At 41.5% G+C, this 20156-nt stretch overlaps 2 protein-coding genes across 5 annotated transcripts in view; one reads left to right on the top strand and one right to left on the bottom strand.

Annotated features, from left to right (window-relative positions):
* Positions 1-527, bottom strand: part of LOC144014538 (outer dynein arm-docking complex subunit 1-like) — an 18834-nt gene extending 18307 nt beyond the window's left edge. The window contains exon 1 of the mRNA XM_077514540.1: positions 210-527. The gene's annotated coding sequence lies outside the window, so the exon portion shown is untranslated. The remainder of the gene's footprint in view (positions 1-209) is intronic.
* The window catches only part of errfi1b (ERBB receptor feedback inhibitor 1b), a 21366-nt gene extending 1210 nt beyond the window's left edge, over positions 1-20156 (top strand). The window contains exons 1-6 of one of the 4 annotated variants that reach the window (XM_077514545.1): positions 11237-11291; positions 11459-11532; positions 15153-15355; positions 15698-15923; positions 17467-17751; positions 17896-20156. In XM_077514545.1, the coding sequence (XP_077370671.1) occupies positions 15317-15355; positions 15698-15923; positions 17467-17751; positions 17896-18383 (1038 nt within the window). In that variant the 5' untranslated portion in view covers positions 11237-11291; positions 11459-11532; positions 15153-15316 and the 3' untranslated portion in view covers positions 18384-20156. Of the gene's footprint in view, positions 1-11162; positions 11292-11458; positions 11533-15152; positions 15356-15697; positions 15924-17466 lie in introns of those variants that run through there. The other 3 variants (XM_077514544.1, XM_077514543.1, XM_077514546.1) reach the window with 3 other exon arrangements.

The following is a 20156-nucleotide window of genomic DNA, read 5'->3' as shown; positions in this document are numbered from 1 at the left end:
TTTCTTTTTTGCGTAGCGTCCCACTGCGGTCAGGCCAGCCGCCACTCGAAAAGACGAAGTCAAGCCAGCCGCCCCAACGATTGTTAATACTGTGCATTACGGTAACGTGCCGACGTGCCCCTGCGTTGGCCACCTTCAAATGAATTATGAAATAAAACAGTCCGTGCAGTATAATAACCAATGCCCCCCCACCCCCGAAACATGCCTACCTTTCGCTTTAAATTTGCTTCGCTTCTCCGAGATCTTTCAGTGGCCGTAGTAAGACCTCGATTTGTGTCGGCTGTTGTGAGTGAAGGCTCCGTGTTGCTAGCAGTTGCGGCTCCTCCATCGGCTTGATTATTTCCCACGTCTGGTTCTTTAAAGATACTCGGTACTGCGTTGGGCTTTAGTATTAGGCGTGTGGCGTACCCCATCTCAAATTGTAACATATATTCGAAGTCCTCATGCCTGAAATGTTCGCTGCGCACACGCCTGCTTGTCCTTCGGGAGGTTGACAGCACTTAGCAAACAAACCATTGTCTACTCAAGTAGCTTTTTTTTTTTTTTTTTTTTTTTTTTTTTTGGGGGGGGGGGGGGGGGTCTCGCGGGTTTTTCCTTGCCGACGCCTTGCAAAATTTTGCAATACAGTAAGGCATAACTGACGTTTGTGTCTTCCTCGTTGTTATGTCTGCGTGAACTACTGTTCCCCAAGCGAGTATACACACTAGTGACGTCACCATTTGGGGGCGTTGCAACACGGAAGTACTTCTATGTTGAAAAAAGTTAAATAAATCAATATAGGAGTGTATTCTTCAGCTCTTATGCATGTTTCGTAGCTATACTAACTATTTACTGCCAATCAAGCCATACATGTAAAATTAAAGGAGCCTTCCTTTAATTATTTTTTTTATATATATATCCGTTTTAATAAATTGGTAAAATGAAAAAAAAGAAAGAAAACTCTCATTACAAAATAGTTTCCCTCTCTTATTAAGTGCTCGTACATTCAAAATGAATCATTCTTAGAGCCGACAGCATCAAACAGTCTTCCAAAAGCCATGGATGGGAATATCTTAATTGGTTCTTTGAATCTGTGACGTCTTTGGTGCACTTTCCTCCATGCCGACGCTGTCCCGGATTTTTTTTCCACTTTAAAAGACTCCAAGATATTCAAGATATTTTTTTTCATTATTAGCATATTCAGCCTTGAGCCTGTTTTGACAATGTAATGAATAGAAAGTACAGCGGAAACAGAGATCGGTTTTTAAAAATAGGGAGTAAAAGTAAAAAGTCATCAGAAAAATACTTACTGAAGTAAATTACAGATACCTGAAAAATCAGCTCAAGGTAACAGTAACAGTAACAAAGTCTTTGTACTTCATTACTTTGAAGGATCTGTATTTAGAAAAACTACACGATTTTTCATGAGATTTTGCTTATGTCCAAGAAGTGCTGCATACAAAAATGTACAGTACTGATCTTATGACGTTTCAAGGTTACAATGTGTATTAAATAGTTTGGCCAATAAGTTTCCATTTCAGAAGTAAAGTCCCAATGCAGCTTTCTCTGATAAAATGCCTGGGATTTTGGGTAAATACTGTATAAAAATATCATTTGGGCCGCGCCGTTTCAAAAATACTTCGAGGGCCCCCTGTCAGTCATGGGCCTTTAGAATCGCTTGTCTTTCATCACTTGTTTCTCTTATGGTGCCCCTGGGTACAGCAGTAATGTTCCTGGGTCAATTTGAATGATCCAATTTCACCAAAAACATATTGTTTAATTAGTGTTATTATTAATTACATTAACTAATTTACTGACCATTTTGATTACTATTGAGTAAAATTGTGGCTTTTACCTCCCACACTGTGCTTTAATAAGGGTATTTTATTTATTTTTTTCATAAAAAGTTGAGAAGTGATTCATTTTCATTTTATGTGTTGGTTACATTTAAAGTGCTCTTCTTAGGGATGCACCAATGCCACTTTTTTTTTTTTTTAAGACCACGTACAAATACTTTACATTTAAATACCGATAGTCAATACACCAAGTACCAATATTTGATATTACCAATAGACAAGGCATTTTTTCTTGAGCATGGGATAGGTTCCAAATAAATATAGCAGTTGTTAGAGTAATAACTTGTCTGGCTGATATTTTTACATCAGTTTTGCCACAAATTTCACTTAAGGGGGAAGTCAAGTCAAAAATATGTTCTGTCTTGTACTGCTACTCGCTGCTGACTAAAGATGACGTCACAGTTGCTCAGGTAACGCCTATTCACAGCTCAGCTTGCAAATGTCACGTGATCATACTCAGAAAACAGGTGATCCTTGATTGGTCGTTACCTGAACCCTGAGCAACTGTGATGTCATTTTCAGTCGACAGCAAGTGGCAAAATGGCTGCCCCCTGAGATGGACAAAATCATTTTGTTTGCTTTATTCATATTTCACCAATGTAATATTAATCAAAATGCTGTGTTAGACTTTATCTATCGCGGAGGGCAGCCATCTTGTCACTTGTTGTTGACCGACAATGACATCAGAGTGCCTCAGCGCTCGGGTAACAACCAATCATGGCTCACCTGTTTTCTGGGTTTGTTCATAGATAGCAAAGTGGTTATTGGCTGACACCACGGTTTCTTTCACTGTGAAATTGATATTTTTTCCTTGCACTTGTGTGGGTTCTTGCCTGGTACGTCGGCTTGCTTTAGCGTAACGTTTATATAACCGACTGCAGAGGGTACAATGTGCTTATTTGAAGGAAGTCGGCTGTTTGAGAGGAGGCCTTTATTTGTACTTGTTGTGTTGCTGTGGAGCGAAACACATGTGGACTTTTTGCACAGCTGTAAGATCATTGCTGATTTGTGTTTAGTTTGTCATGTTTTACAAAGTCATTTGTTTCTTTTAAAAACGGTGTCAGAAGAATAATGACATGTCTCTTTTTTTAAAAAAAAACAAAAGTTCCTTCATGTATCAGAAAATACAAAAAGCAATATGAAGGATACAAAAACAACAATGGATGTTTTATACAAACAACAAGAACTGATGTTAGGAAAAAATGCAGACAAAAATTGCCATATTTTCACACCCCCACACAGCACTGGACTGCGTCACAATTTTCATCTGTGTTGAATTCATTGGTGAGGTGCTTGCTGTCCTGTCCTGCTTCTATTTATGGAGCTCATGCCTTTGACCATGTCCCGCTTAGACATTTACGATGAAAAATGTAACAAATCATGTGCCAAACCCAATGATATCTCTTGGCGGAAACGTATAGTATAAGTAAATACTGGAGTTACATCAACTGTAATTCCTTTAGAGGCATGACGATTGAGTGGACGAAACGTATGGCAATTAATTGGGGAACAGCCTCTACCTGAGATTGTATGATATGATAAATTCAGTGTGACAGCTTCATCTTGAGTCAACAAGGGAGAATCTTTATGAACCCCTCTCTTGACCGTTGAACATAAGCAGTCTAGAAAATGGAGGAAGAACCAGGCACAGTTAATCCCAGAACAGTAAGATCAGCAGTAGAAAGGAAGATCGTAGGGCGCAGGCCACTGATAAGATGGCCAAAATCCTGCCAAAAGGCAATGTGGAATGAGATCAACACTGACCTTTACAGTATGCTGGAGAAGCTCAGAGGCTCCAATAAGAAAAAGCTGGAGAAGATAGGGGAACTTATCTACACCTATGGACCAGAGCGATTTGGAACAGGGGATAAGAAGCGAGCCATACAAATACCAACACCTAAGTCACGGAGACAGAGTGAGATCGATCGGCTGGTTAGAGAAAGAAGGCTGCTAAAAAAGCAATGGAGGAAGGCCACAGAGGAGGAAAGGGAGGGTATCGACCTACTGCAGGAAGAAATTAGAATTAGGCTCACGGCATTGAGGAGAGCTGAGAGTCTGCTAAAGAGGCGCAGGAAGAAGGAGCAAACAAGAACTCGCTTCTACCATCATCCCTTCAAATTTGTGAAGAGTCTCTTCTCTAAGGAGAAAAGTGGTCAGCTCTCAATGTCAAAGTCAGACCTAGAACAATATCTAAAAAAGGCTTGTACAGATCACCGGCCTTATGAAGAGGTTACCCTTCCGTCTGACATGTCACCAATTGACCCACCAGAACATCAGTTGGACACCAGCCCACTGAAATGGAGCGAAGTTAAGGAAATCGTGCGACGAGCCAGGGCCGGTTCAGCTCCAGGTCCAAACGGAGTACCATACAGACTCTACAAGAATGCACCTGATGTCCTTCGCTTCCTCTGGAGGCTCATGAGGGTGGCATGGCAAAAGAAAGAGATTCCAACGTCTTGGCAGAGAGCTGGAGGTATACTCATTCCCAAAGAAAAGGACTCCTCTGAGATAGGCCAATTTCGTCAGATTAGCCTCCTAAATATCGAGGGGAAGATCTTCTTCAGGGCGGTTGCTCAGAGGTTGGCCGAGTACCTGCGAACAAACCAGCTGATTGATACATCAATACAGAAAGCAGGCATCTCGGGCTCTTCCGGTTGTTTGGAACATGCCACTACCATCTGGCACCAAATCAAAGTTGCCAAGGAGGAAGGGTCCAGTCTTCACGTAGTGTTCCTGGACTTGGCCAATGCATTTGGTTCTGTCCCTCACAGCCTCCTTTGGACTGCTTTCGATTACTTTAAAGTTCCAGCATCCCTCTCCGACCTTATCAGGGCCTACTTCAACAACATGCAGATAAGCATCACAACAGCAGAGTATTCCACAGCATGGCAACATCTGGAGGTAGGAATCATGGCTGGCTGCACCATCTCCCCATTAGCCTTCACGATGGCGATGGAAGTGATCATTCGAGCATCTCGATGGGTGGTTGGAGGGCAGTCCTTACGACCTGGCCTTAGGTTGCCACCTATAAGAGCCTATATGGATGACCTCACAATCCTCACCACAACCAAGGCCTGCACTGTACGACTCCTGAGCAAGCTCCAACATAACATCGAGCATGCTCACATGAAAATCAAGCCAAGTAAATCCAGAAGCATCTCAATTGTCAAGGGGAAGCTGTCACACCAACGCTTCCAGATTGGTGCTGAGTATATTCCAACTGTTTCTGAGAAGCCTGTGAAGAGCTTAGGACGGTGGTATGACGCTTCCCTGAAGGACACTGAGCAAATAGATCAACTTAAGAAGGATGTCCTCAGTGGCCTGGAGATCATTGACAAAACTGCACTCCCTGGGAAGTTGAAGCTTTGGTGTCTGCAGTTTGGACTCCTACCACGGCTCATTTGGCCTTTGACCCTCTACGAAATCCCCATCCCAAAGGTGGAGAAACTGGAGAGATACTTTAGTTCATACGCCAGAAAGTGGCTTGGGCTTCCCAGATGCCTCAGCAGTATAGGGCTCTATGGAAGAGGAGTCTTGGAACTGCCCCTGTCCAGTTTGGTGGAGGAATACAAGTGTGCCAAGGTGAGACTAGAGATGACGCTGCTGGATTCAACTGACACTCTCGTGGCCCAGGCTGCCCCTCATTTGGCGACTGGGAGAAAGTGGACACCAGCAGAGGCAACTCAACAGGCCAAAGCAGCTCTCAAGCATAGGGACATTGTGGGACGAGTGCAGCAAGGGAGGAGCGGTCTTGGCGCAGGAGTCGTCATGCCATTGTGGAGCAAGGCCACCGCACCCGAGAGACGAGCGCTGGTAGTTCAAGAGGTGCGCCAGCAAGAGGAGGTGGTAAGGTGTGCAAAAGCGGTGGCACAAGCAAGACAAGGCCAATGGATGACCTGGGAGGGAGTGGAGAAGAGGAAGATCTCCTGGCAGGAGCTGTGGGAGACAGAGGCATTTAGGATAAGCTTTACTATCAAAGCTGTCTACGATGTCTTGCCAACTCCCAAAAACCTCAACCAGTGGTATGGTGAAGTCCCTAATTGCTCCCTCTGCTCAACTCCTGCTACACTGAAGCACATCCTGGTTGGCTGCACGACCAGTCTCACTCAAGGTCGGTACACCTGGCGGCACAACCAGGTGTTACGGTGTCTTGCAGAAGTGTTGGAGCATCAGCGAACAATTACCAACAAGCTCCCTCCCCCTACAGCTTGTGGGCCAGTAATACCATTCATCAGAGAAGGGGAGGGTAAAGCTACCCTCAGGCCCTCAAGACCAGAAGTGGGGCAGCTCAGCAGGGCACGTGATTGGAAATTGTTGGCAGACCTAAACCAAAAGCTCTGCTTCCCACCAGAAATTGCGCTGACCAATTTGAGACCAGACCTCGTGCTGTGGTCAACCTCACTTAAGCACGTGTATATCATCGAGCTGACGGTGCCGTGGGAAAGTTCAGTTGAGGAGGCCTACGAGCGCAAGAAGCTGAGATACACAGAGCTGGCAGCCGAAGCTGAGCAACGTGGCTGGGTAGTAACGATCCGCCCCGTCGAAGTAGGATGCAGAGGTTTTGTAGCAACTTCAACAACAACGCTACTCCGAGAGGTGGGAGTACGAGGGAAGGCCCATCGGCAGGCCATCAAGGACCTCTCCAAAGCAGCAGAAAGAGGGAGTCAGTGGGTCTGGCTAAGGAGGAAGGATACCAGCTGGGCCATCAGGTGAGAGTCGGCATCCGGGGGGTGATCCCGGGACGCTGGGAATCACTGCTGAACCCTCTGGAGATGTCGTGGGCCTATCAGCGAAACATTGAGGAAGGAGGGTGCCCACTTGACAACCCATAGGGTGCCGTCACTCACATGATTATCCCACAGAGTCTTAGGTATGCGATAGAGGGATATTATCATCTAGTCCTACACTATAATCACCTCCGTTACTAGGAGTTCAGATTCGAGCCTGCTTGTGATTAAGTGTGGTTTGAAATATAAAAGGAGCGGACAATTTGTTGAATTGTTCCACTTTAAAATCGAACCATCCTTGAATCACATTGTACCCCATGGCTCGAGGTACGTACCAAATCGTCTTTTGTTGGAGAAATGCACCCCCCCCCCCCCCCCCCCAAACAAAAAACAAAAACAAAAAAACAAAACAAAACAATCACCAAGCAGTTTTTTTTTTTTACCGCATCCTGCGACCCTACTGCAAGATTACGTACACAATTTAACACAAGAGTTTGAACACGGTAATTTCAATTATGGTACTTGTGGTACATGAAGAATCACTAAATTAAATGTTTAAACGTTACATGTTATGACGGCTTAAACTGTTTGTTTTTGAATCCAGTAGATTTACTACTCGCAACTCAGGTTGATTTAACTTTCAAGTAGGGACTAACCGAATGATTAATCGTCAGGCTGATATTAGCGCTTTTAAAATCTGCAAAAATTTGCGTTTTTTTGCATCTTTTTTAAAGCCATTAACATATTACAACATATAAGACAAAAGAAATGACAATCAAACCTAAGAAAAAAAGTCGAGTTATTTTACTCATTATGTACATTTTTTAATGACTTGGCCAATTAATCAGTTATTGGAATTTTATTGTGTGAAATACTGGAATCGGCCTCTACTTGAAGTACAATATTCAATATTGTCAACTAAATACTAAAAACTGTTTTCCAACATTTATTTAGGTACAGTTTCTATTTAACTGATGTGCAGTACATTTGAGTTTACTCATTATTTAAATAGTGTTCAAACTGTAGTGTGTACTAATTACAATGGTTTACAATAATGAAATATACTTTTAGGAACAAAACTAGTGCATTGTTTGTGATAAACGCTTCAATACCTATGCTAATACGTGCTTTACTTTGTGTAAACAGTTTTGAGGGCCACTCACACCTGATGTTTTGCTTGGTGAGTGTATGTCTTAAGCAGGTTAGTTTGGTAACAAGTAGCCCATTAGTGCCATTATTAATGAAGTGAAAGAGAGAAGGACAACAGGTCTCTTCCATCCATAGTACTGTAGAATAAGCTGTTCCCACTTGGGTTTGCCCTCCTGTTCATAGTTTGGCTATGTCAGTTCATCTCCATGGCGTATCTTCTGTCCTCACCTCATGGGAGAGTTCACTTGCATTCTCAGGCCTGCTCCAATGCACTCAAAAGTGTCACAAAGGCCCATTTATAGCTGAGAGTGGCTCCATTCATGCTGGCTGAGCCAACTGGCGGTACAATTCCTCCATCTCCGAGGTTCACTGAGCGGATTTGTCACCACTTTTTTTTTTTTTAAGAATGAAATGAAAATCCAAATAGATGCGTGGGACCCTGGTTTGTTATTTGTTGTAGGGACTTTGTTATGAATGCTCTGCATTGTTTAACCCACTACACCAGTTGTAGACTTAATGAGGGGTGGGAATTGCAGAGTACATCACAATACAGTATATTATCACAACATATTTTATGTAAAAAAATAACAATGGGATAAGTTATACGGTGTGTGACTGAAAAAGGAAATAATTAAATGAAACACAGAGTAGTATTAATATATTACACAATATATTCTCAATGGGGGTTACTGTATACAGTTAATACAAGACAAAAACAATAAATCAAAACAATGTAAAGTCTCAGTTGTCATTTTTTTGTATTAGATTATTAGATTTTGCTTTTTTGTAATCTAATCGATTAATCATATGATTAATCATTAACCCTACAACAAAGTCTTACTAACATGTTCCTATTATATGTATATTAAATTGGAAGTCAACCAAAAATGTTCTTGACAATATGTTGTATGCACCCCCACTAGTCTAAACACGGCACTCTGATTAATATTGTGTTGATGGAATATGAATTGAGCAGCAATATACACCTGTTTTTATCCATTTCTGGGGGCGGCCATTTTGCTACTTGCTCTTGACTGAAAATGACATCACAGTTGTTCAGGGATAACGAGCAATCATGGCTCAGCTTCCCAAGGTCACATGAAAACTCAGGAAAATGCTGAGCCCTGATTGGCTGTTACCTCATTTTTAGTCGACAGTAAGTAGCAAAATGGCTGCCCCCTGAGACAAAAAGTGGTTGATTTTGCGGCTCAATTCATACTCCACAAATGCAATATTAATCAGAATATCGTTTTTAGACGAGTAAGCTGCATAGAACACATTGTAAAGAACATTTTGGGATTGACTTCCCCAGTTCTTGGAGACTATTTAGTTGATCTATTGACATGACTATTCATTTGGTTGCACAATTAATGGATATGAATAAGCATAATAATTGTTAGTGTTGTTTTGTACAGTACTTCCTGTTAATTTCCTTTTCCTCTCAGCACCTAGTTGTCATTCAGCCTCTATGGGCTTGACGAACATGTTCATATTTTTTCATTGGTATATGGCGCAGTTATGAGTGAGGCATATGAATGCTAGCTTGACGTTGTATTGAAGTACATGGCTGCATCTGCTGCCTATAAAAAATGGAGTAGTTTTATAATTGCTCGTGAAAATGTCTTCATTCCATCTTTTCGATTTGAAGTTGAAGATGAAAAGACTACTGTTTTCCATACAAAAACACCACTAATGAAAACATACAGTACCGACTACTGTACTAGTCTTGGGTCAGGAAAAGGATTTTGAGTGTGTACATGAATGTGTGCGTGCATGACGGGTGGTGGTGGTGGGGGTGTGGGTCGGATGTACCATGTTGAAGCTTATCATTGAGCATCAGAGGAATGCTACACAATCAGCCACTGTTGTGAGGGCGGATACCGCACGCTCTCATGGTCACACAGAGGAAGGAGGGCGGCGAGCGGTGCCGCTCGTCCTCCCACATCTGACCCGCCGCTTGTGCAATTGTCCGCAGGCAGATGGCATGAAAGCTGACACATGGCTCGATTTGTTTTTGTTGTGACTAGTTCAACCATTCACAACCACTGCGGTGCGCGCCGCACACTATGTGCCGTGAGAGATCGTTGATGTGCCGCTGAAATCATCCAGTTTTAGTTGGTCTGAAAATGATTGATTCACTACAAATAATGTCTTTGTTCAGCTATCCAGTGGCGTTTCTCAGAACCGCTCCACCCCCCGACCCCTCCGTACTAAACATTACATAAGAGGTTAATGACAATTTAGAGTTGAAGGCTCCATAAAATAACATATCTCATTATATACCATCACATTTCTCCTTTCAATTTTTCCCAAAATTACATCTGATGATTTTGACCTTTTCCTCTCCATATTCCTAAAACTACATTTCCCGTTGTTCCCTAAAAATGACCCCTGCCCCCATACCCATCATCTCCACTTGAAACAAGGGGGTGGGGGGTGGGGGCAAATTCCCAAACGCAACAGCAATGGTTTACAGGTCGTGCTAATAAATTATGTTGCCAGCAACCACTGCTACATCTATCAGCGATAGCAATTTATAGTGACAGGCAGAATAATGCTATCCCAGTGGATATATAGCTTCATTTTTTAGCTTCAACTAAACTGGCCCCGAATTCGCACGAAATACTACTGTGAGTAAATTGAGACAAGTTTATCATTATTTCAGTACAATTTACAGTAAAGCCCTACCAGTTGCAGTTTATGGATTTCACAGATTAGATTATTATTATTATTATTTTGTACAGTTCATAGCTATTTTATTGTGTCCCTTTTCGTTTTGGTGTAATTCCACTGTCGACCATTACATGGCAGCACACTATTTAGTTTCTTAAATGATTCAAGAAGAATATTACAAACAGGAAGTACAGTATTTGGGCTCAGCCTCATTTTTGATGAAGATTATATAATGTCAATCTCAATCCTCTTCAGTCCTGATTTTACACCGAAGCGACAGCTGGAAGTTCATTTATAATCTTAATTGACATATATACTGTGACATAAGTTTGTTAGTTTGGGAAAAAAAATCACAGATGGATCCGTCCACCATTACACTGTTTGTTCATTATTTTTGTGTTATCATTGCTCTCGCACTCTCTCAATATATTTGTTTGTATTATTTTAAATGTATCCCTAAAGACCTTTAAAAAATTGAAGTGTTGTAAAAGATATATTTCTATTTCTGGGCTACGCCAAATAAAACTTAAAGTAGTTTTGCTATTTCGATGCTGCAGTCTTAACTGTATTGATCAGAAGGTTTGAGTCTCGACATAGCAAATTGTGAGCTTTGTGAATTATTACACCCTAAAAGGTTGTCTATTTAAGAAACACACTATTAATAATTCAAGCAACTGATCCGAAATAACTCAAACAGGTCAAGTAACTTGAAATTGAAAGCAGTCCAATCTAGACTTGTGCAATAATCCTGTTTTTGTTTCCTGTTTCTATTCAACAGCACCGGTTGTGGTGAAGCTATAATGGGTTAAACGGAGACATCTGACTGTTTTCTGTTAATAAAGCCACTATCTTGCACAAACCACAACATGACTGAGAATAACTACTGGGGACAACACGACTTCAGCAGGTACACATACAAGTTCCTTGAAACCCTTCAGCACATCACAGGCTGGAGCACATTGCGTCATCGTGGCTATGCTGCATGTAATGACTCACTCAGGGCGGGTTACGTGCGCCAATGATTGACACGTGCACGACTCCGTGCAGACTTCTCAACCTACGCTTGCTTTGCAGAGTGTGCTTGGGCCAGTTGAGCGGCGACGCGGAACACAACCTGACCGAGCAGCAAATGGTCCAAGAATGCAACTGTAAGTTTCCTTTATATTATTCTTCTATTATGTGTATCCATACCAATATTTTTTCATTATTTTCACTAGTATGAAGGGTGTTTTTATGTAACAGCTAACAAATTATTATGCAAAAAATGATTCATAAACCAATAATTGAGGGCAAAAATATAGTTTTCACTAAATACTAATAGAATACAATTTTTTTAAACAAATTATTATGCAAAAAAAAAAGATTGATAAACCAGTAATTGAGGGCAAAAAATATAGTTTTCTCTCAATACTAATAGAATACTTTTTTAAACAAATAATTATGCAAAAAAATGATTGATAAACCAGTAATTGAGGGCAAAAAATAGTTTTCTCTCAATACTAATAGAATACTTTTTTAAACAAATTATTATGCAAAAAATGATTGATAAACCAGTAATTGAGGGCAAAAAATATAGTTTTCTCTCAATACTAATCAAATACTTTTTTTTTTTTTAACAAATTATGATGCAAAAAAAGGATTGATAAACCAATAATTGAGGGCAGACATATATTTTTCTCTCAATACAAATAAAATAAATTTTTTCTATGTTTAAATCTAATGCAGTGGTGCCTTGAGACATGAGGTCATTTCATCCCACGATCATGCTTGTAACTCTAAACACTTGTATCGCAAATCATCTTTCCCTATTGAAAGGAATGGAAATGCCATTATAGTAAACCCACTTCCATTGTGGGGTTTGCGTTACTGACCACCTCCGCAACAAGTGAAATCTGCAACATTTAAATACACCCTAGGCACGTTTTAATACCATTTATGGCACTTTGTACAAACAGTGTTACTGTGTTCCAAATCCTACAACTCAAAAATCATTTTAATAATTGCGTATTCTCTCGGTTAATTGATGAATATGATTAATTTCCATCCCTATGTTAAAAAAGGACATTATTTCAAAGTGACCATGCAGAAAATGCTGGTTTTAATTCATACCATGTAAAGTCCAATTTATTTATAGCCCTTCATCACAACGGAGTCTCAAAGGGTTTCACAGGCCCACAATTGACAAATATTAATGTCATCCCCTGATCGAAAGCCCCCAAGAGAGCAAGGAAAAACTCAAAAACCCCACATGGGGAAATGGAAGAAACCTTGGGATCTCCCTTCCAGAATGACCAGGCTGTAATGGATCATGAAAATGTTAGAAAATCGGCAAAAACATTGACCGAAGTAAAAGCACATTTTTGCAAATATTTTATTTTGATTCAACATGAAGATAAAAATCAGAGAACCTTTACTGTTGAGAGGCTGAAATTCCAAGCATTTGGATCATAATTATTGATTAATTTGAAAAGCAATTAGTTGTTGGTTTAAAGGGACATTGTGTAGCATTTAGTGCTATCTAGTGATCAACTCAACTCAACTCAACTCAAGTTTATTAATATAGAGCTTTCAAACAGCCTGAACTGTCACAAAGCGCCTTACATGTATATATATATATATATATATATATATATATATATATATATATATATATATATATATATATATATAGGGCGGCACGGTGGAGCAGTGGTTAGCACGTCCGCCTCCCAGTTCTGAGGACTCCGGTTCGAGTCCAGGCTCCGGCCTTCCTGGATGGAGTTTGCATGTTCTCCCCGTGCCCGCGTGGGTCTTCTCCGGGTACTCCGGTCTCCTCCCACATTCCAAAGACATGCATGGCAGGTTAATTGGGTGCTCTGAATTGTCCCTAGGTGTGCGTGTGAGTGTGGATGGTTGTTCGTCTCTGTGTGCCCTGCGATTGGCTGGCAACCAGTCCAGGGTGTCCACCGCCTACTGCGTCAGAGAGACGACACTTTGACATCCTACCACCAATTACCACACTCGCAAAGTTCTTGTTCGGGTATCCGTAGCAGAAATATGGCGGCGAAACATGTCAGCATCCTGTAAGGCACGGCACAGCCTATGTAATCTAACTACAGATTACTAGACCTACAATTATATTTTAAAAATGAACAGATATTTTTTTGAAGATAACTTAAAGTAATGTGTTATTTTCTTAAATATTAGTTCACCATTAGATGGCGCTAAATTCTACACACTGTCCCTTTATTCAGCCAATATTCACTGTTTTAAAATTGGTAAACTTCTGCTAATTTTTGTGTCTGTGTGTTTTAAGGACCAGAAAAGAAGCTATTTTGTCCTTTTTATATATTTTTAATCAATCAGCAGATTCATTTATAATCATAACTGTATTCTGCCAAATATTGGAATCGACTGTGCCCTAATTATAACAACACTAGTATGTGATAAAATGATCAATTTCATTCTACTTGATTCTACTTTTTTTCATCGCATGGTTGCCCTGCTTGATGGCGAGACTCGTAGAGTTTCATTCGGCTTAAGTTAAAAGTAAAAAAAAAAAAAAAAAAAAAGTATGGTTCCGTGCCATATACTGTATACAGTTGTTATTCGTACAAAGACAAGATGTTTAACTACAGCGTTAGAAAGTCAACAGGCTTTGGGTGGACTGAGCTGTCTCACTGAGGGGATCCTATCAGTCCCCTTGCGACACCCACCCCAACCCCCCACCCCCCTTCCTGCCAGGTCACCAGCTGCTGCTGCAGTCTGGGCTACGTCGGATGTTTCCATAAGGAAAGTTATGGGAAGCGGCGTTAAGATAGTGGCCATTCTCTGCGTTAATCAGGCTGTTGTGGCTGATGTTTGACGACAAAGGTGACGGGTTAAGCGCTTGTTTTCCACGCGTTTGCTCTCCCTTTCCTGTTTGGTCCTCCTCGTCAGGGCTGTTTTGCCCCTTCCTGGCCAATCACCAAGCTCCACTGAGGGATTGCGTGTTGTTTTCCGTGTTTCTTGCTCTGAGAGCCGTTTCCTTCCGAGAAGGAAGCTGTGATAGGAAGACCTTGTACAGATATGTCCGCAATTATTTGGACAATGATACCGTTTTAATCGTCTTGCCCTAATACATGACCGCAGTGGATGTGGAAAGGAACAAACAGGCTGTGTGTCAGCCTAGTGGCCGTAACTGACATTTTTTTTTATGATATAGCCTGATGAATGCAATATGATAAGTCCGTAGAGAGACAAGCTTTTTGCCTGTGAAACTCACTGACTGCCATTGACAAGTATACTCGTCTTTTTCCGTTTTTCAACGGGGATGGTCAGGGAGTGTCTCATGCTGCACCACTGTAAATTTCAAGATGGGAAACAACTTTACTAATGCACCAGCAGATGGAATTGATGCCCCATTTTCAGTATTAGATCAGCGCAGTTTGCGAGTCCACTGGGAGAAATTGCTGTATTTTGTGCAACTGATCTTTTTATACTTCTGATTATAAAAGAACACAAAAAAGGCAGAGTAAAACTTGTTTTTTTTTCTGGTGCGAGAATCCATTTTTTCTTTTGGTAAATTTGCTGTATATATAATCATCGAAGGGCGGCACGGTGATCGAGTGGTTAGCACGTCCACCTCCCAGTACTGAGGACTCTGGTTCGAGTCCAGACTCCGGCCTTCCTGGGTGGAGTTTGCATGTTCTCCCTGTGCCCGCGTGGGTCTTCTCCGGGTACTCCGGTCTCCTCCCACATTCCAAAGACATGCATGGCAGGTTAATTGGGTGCTCTGAATTGTCCCTAGGTGTGCTTGCGAGTGTGGATGGTTGTTCGTCTCTGTGTGCCCTGCGATTGGCTGGCAACCGGTCCAGGGTGTCCCCCGCCTACAGCCCATAGCCAGCTGAGATAGGCGCCAGCACCCCCCGCGACCCTTGTGAGGAATAAGCGGTCAAGAAAATGGATGGATAGATGGATGGATGGATGGATAATCATCGAACGCAACATTCCGTATGTCTTGAAAATGTCAAAATGCTTTAAAATGTCTGTCAGAAAGAAAAATTATATAATTGTAATTTTTTTTTCGCACAATTGAATGGATTTGATCTTTGTGACACTGTATAAATCAGTGGTGTCAAGCATACGTGGGCCAGATCAGGCCTGCGAGATGATTTGGTAAAGTAATGATAAAAATGAATAATGTCAGAACAATTGACCCTACCGTGGCACGCCCCTCCTCGCCCACATTATGGGCCACATACCTGGCTCCGACATTGTTCGGCCAAGATTAGCGAAACAGAATGGTGCTGTAATTACCAAGTTGTCAGATCTTCTTTGTGATTTCTCGGTCAGGTATTTTCAGGACGACGATACTTCTCTTCGAAGCAAGCAAAGGGGACTTTTAAGTTTTTTAGTAAAGTATCTCCACTCCCTCACCATGCAATTTTGCCCAAAAACAAAAGAAAATACGCATCGTTGTCTGCTGCTACAGATGTTAGGAAAAGACCTAGTCGCCTCATTCACTTCGACCGATTGTTGGCAAAACCGAAGTTTTTGGATATTATTCCTGTCAAGCAGGGTAAGAATACATTTCTATTACCTCATAGTTTCAATGTTTTGTTGGCATTTAGCAAAGATAGTAAGTCAACAAACGTGTGGACGGTTAGCTACCCGGAGCTATCGATAGCTTTTGGCTAAAAACAACAAGGGAGAACAATACCTTTGTGCAGCTGCAGACGTAGTCGTTTCTGGTCATTTTGGAGGGATTTGACTGGTTGTGTGTGTCGTCTTCCACAAAGTTTGATCCAGCGGAGACATTTTTCTTAGTTGTTTGAGGGTTTAGGAAGGGACTAAACCGGACAGTGTCTCTCTTGTTTCTCCCTTACACAAGCCGTGACTACAGGAGAACACCGGTTAGTCGATCGGGATAACGGCTGTCACTTTTACATAAGCCATGACTACAGAGTTTAACAATTTTCTTGATTTTTTCCCCCCCTTGATTTTGAACAACCACGCAATGCACTATCGGGAGCGGGATTGCTTTTGTTTGTCCGCAGCAAAATGCACGTGTCGTCGCAGACATGACGTCTTGCATCTTGATTGGTTCACTAGGTCATGCGGGCGTGGTTTATGGTAAGGTCAATTAATCAGCCGGCCACAATCAAAACATATATATTTTTAATTTCACAAGCAATCCTCAGATGAGCAATGCAACTTGTACATGGAATTGCCCTCGATGTCATTATTTTATACATACAACTTAAAGTTACGGTTTGTTTAAAAATAAATACATGAATAAATAAATAAAAACTTAGATAAATCAAACAGACGTGTTAAATACGACACAAATTCAATTACTGGTAGCATAAACACATATAACAACGATTAACGTCCTTACAACTTCATTAACTGTGCCACACAATGCATTCTGGGAACAATATACTGTATAAGCAAAACAGATACTGGTAGATATAACACCTCCGGAACTCATACAGGCCAAGTGTTGCCACGTTACATTTGCATTTGTGTTATTTTTTTGGAACAACATAATTACATTTAAGCCCCACAATGTTGGGTTGGCCTGCAAATAGTGAAAATCTAAGTTAATTGACACCAATTATTTTTAATTTATAATGTAATATATTGTCCATGTGGCCCCTCAGTTAATATGATTTGACAAACTGGTATAAATGTTGTCTTTTAGGAGAGAAAATATCAACTATATTATAGTTCTATTCAGGTGTGATGGAAATTATACACACAAAAAAAAAAAGACTGAATTTTTTTTCTATATATTTTTTTTTTACCCAAGGCAAAAAACATTTTATTTTGTAAAGTGACTAGATTCTCTCTGTTACAACTGATGGACTCTTGACGCATGTCAAGATGCTAATTATTTTTGTCGTGCAGTTATGGATTTGTATGAAGTGGTCCGTGACGGAAGAATGGCTAGGGACCACATGCCAAAAAAAAAATAAAAAATAAAAATCACAGGGGAAAACTGCTGTAGTTTTTCCCCCCCTTTTTTTCCTGTGTTATATACGGAAGTAGTGTACCACCCATTTTGAAAGTTCAAGACATGTTTCCAACTGTAGTTAATGTTTGAATTTGTCTTTTCACAGCTAATCCATTCCAACCAAAGTTTCCATCCTACTCCGATTCCTACTGCCTCCCATTGGACAAGACACTTGGACCTCATGAAGGAGACCAGGTGGTGCCTTATTGTTCTTCCCACAGATGGACAGTGTTTTGGGGCCCGCAGAGAGGAGCCAAACCGTTGCCGCCATTACCCGACCCCGAGGAGCTCATGTCCGACGAGTCGGCGGATAATGAGGTGGAGTTCTTCACCAGCGAGCGGCGGCCACTTCTGCCCAAAAGCTGCCCGAAAATGGTGTGCGGGAGCAGAGGTCAAATAAATCCCGCCTATCAGGGGGCTTCGTCACAGCCTGGGAATGCCTCCCTGGCGTTCTCCTGGCCTGGCCCCGAGGACAAATTGACCGGCAGAGGGGGTGACCTCCGAGTTAATGACTGGCCTCCTGTTCCCCTGACAGTGAACCACCAGGATACGTCGTGGAATCGACATCCAGATTCGAAACTCAACTGGTTGTCTTCCTCCGCCATCCCCTCTGAGAAGCCCCAAATTCCTCCTCGCATCCCAATCCCGCCGAAGACCTACTTAAAGACTGCGGCTGGCGAGGAGAAGCCTCCCAAAATCCCGCCGAGAGTCCCTCTGGTGCCCCCGTGCCCGCCACGTTCCCCGAGTCCCAAAAGCCTCCCGATTTACATCAACGGCGTGATGCCGGCCACACAGAGTTTTGCTGCTAACCCGCAATATGTGAGCAAGGCGCTTCTGCCGAGCGAGAGGCCGCCTCCTGCGGCTCAACTCTCTCCCTGCATAGTTCCCATTTTGAAGGACGGCAGACAGGCCAGCGCCACGCACTACATCCTCCTCCCGCCGCGCCAAAAGACATTCGCGGACAGACGCGGGCGACTTTTGAGCGAACCCGCTAGGATTGGAAACGAATGGCAGAACCGTTGAAACAAAACTCTCATGGGCCTGATTTATTTACGTTTTACACATGCAAAAACGTTCACGGACGATGTGGAAGATGATCTATTAAGCAAGCCTCTGCCAAACGCATGAAGTAGCGGCGCAATTCGGGCAGAAACGGGCAAAACACTGCGAAGTAGATGTCAATAGTCATTTCGTACACGCAATGGGATTTATCAAACCTGAGCCGAAAAGTGGTATTTTTTTAGTTTGAAAGACAGGTGTAAACCGATGACGACGACTGCGGTTATTGCATTATTGACGTCATAATAGCGCACCACTGTGGAACCCTCACTTCACTGTGGCCCTGACATCCATTGTTGCCACCTAACATTTTGTAGACAGAATCGATGGACTGACTCCACCCTTTAGGTACGCTACCCACTATTGTAGGTATGATCACGAGGGTATGGTGTGTTATTATACCTTCACATCTGGTTATTTATTGCTCCACTGGTTTTCATAGCCTGCCACAAATAGTGAATGCAGTATTCACGAATCATACCCGCCTTAAAGGGAGAAGTTAAATTCTTTATAGTAATGTTCTTTGTACCCCTACTAGTCTACATGCTGTATTACGATTAATATTGCATTTGTGGAATATGAATTATGCAGAAAAATCCACCCGTTTTTAATCCATCTCAAGATGCGGCCATTTGGCTTTGTACTGCTACTTGCTGTCGACTGAAAATGACGTCACAATGCCAAAGGTGTCACGGACACTGACCTGTATATATAACTGGATAGGTGGAGCTGGGTTGTGTGCCTGGGTGGTCACTATTTTTTAACCAGTTAAAAAAACAAAAACAAAACAAAAAAACACACAAGTGGACAGTATGTGCTGCTTTCAAGACCACCTTTTTCTTGTATCGCTCAGTTCCTTGTACCCCAATATTATGAATTAGTTATAATTCATTAATTAAAAAAAAAAAAAGTACTGTACTGAACATCATTAAGCACATAATTTATACATGTATTTAAGGCAAGTTGTAAAATGTCTTAAGTCCTCTTGTTTAACAAATTTAAAACATGATAACTCATGCTGTTTCTACTAAGTACTGTCTCAAATGTTCTCCAATTTCGATACTATAAATGTATGCCGAGAAATGTTCCCTGGGAGGATGCAATATGGCGACATCAAAAGTCTTGGCCTATCGATATATACACACATATATATATATATATATATATATATATATATATTAGGGCTGTCAAAGTTAAAGCGTTAATAGATTAATTAATCACAGAAATATGTTGCATTAATCACGTATTAACACAGATTAACCGCACTATTTTTTTGACCGCACTTGAGCCTTGAACGTAACCGCGGAAGGTTACATTGAAGTCTGCACAGGTCAGTGATTAGGTCAATGCACGGCATTTCCTACGCCTGTTGTTCCAAAATGAGCGGGGTGACTCCAGTTGGTGTGCTCGGTGGTAAATTTCGTTTGAAAAAAAACACCCCGACGGGACTTTAGATAAAACAAAAGTAATTTGGATTGAATTAATTAATATTTGCTGAATTGCACCCAATTGATATGATGCTGTTACGTTTTGAGTAATACACGCATGCATGCAATTGCATACATGCATTTAATCAATGCTTGAAAATGACAGATAATAAAATGCGTTAATGTCAAAATATTACGGTATTTTGTATTATTTTATATTACGCGAATACGCAAGTAATTTAGCTGATTAATCGTGATTAATCAAAATTAAAAAGTGTGATTAATCAGATTAAAAATTTTAATCGTTTGA

Source organism: Festucalex cinctus, chromosome 2, assembly GCF_051991245.1.
Source record: "Festucalex cinctus isolate MCC-2025b chromosome 2, RoL_Fcin_1.0, whole genome shotgun sequence".
Taxonomy (NCBI): domain Eukaryota; kingdom Metazoa; phylum Chordata; class Actinopteri; order Syngnathiformes; family Syngnathidae; genus Festucalex; species Festucalex cinctus.
The sequence above is the reverse complement of the archived record's forward strand: the minus strand, read 5'-3'. Positions and strand labels throughout refer to the sequence as shown.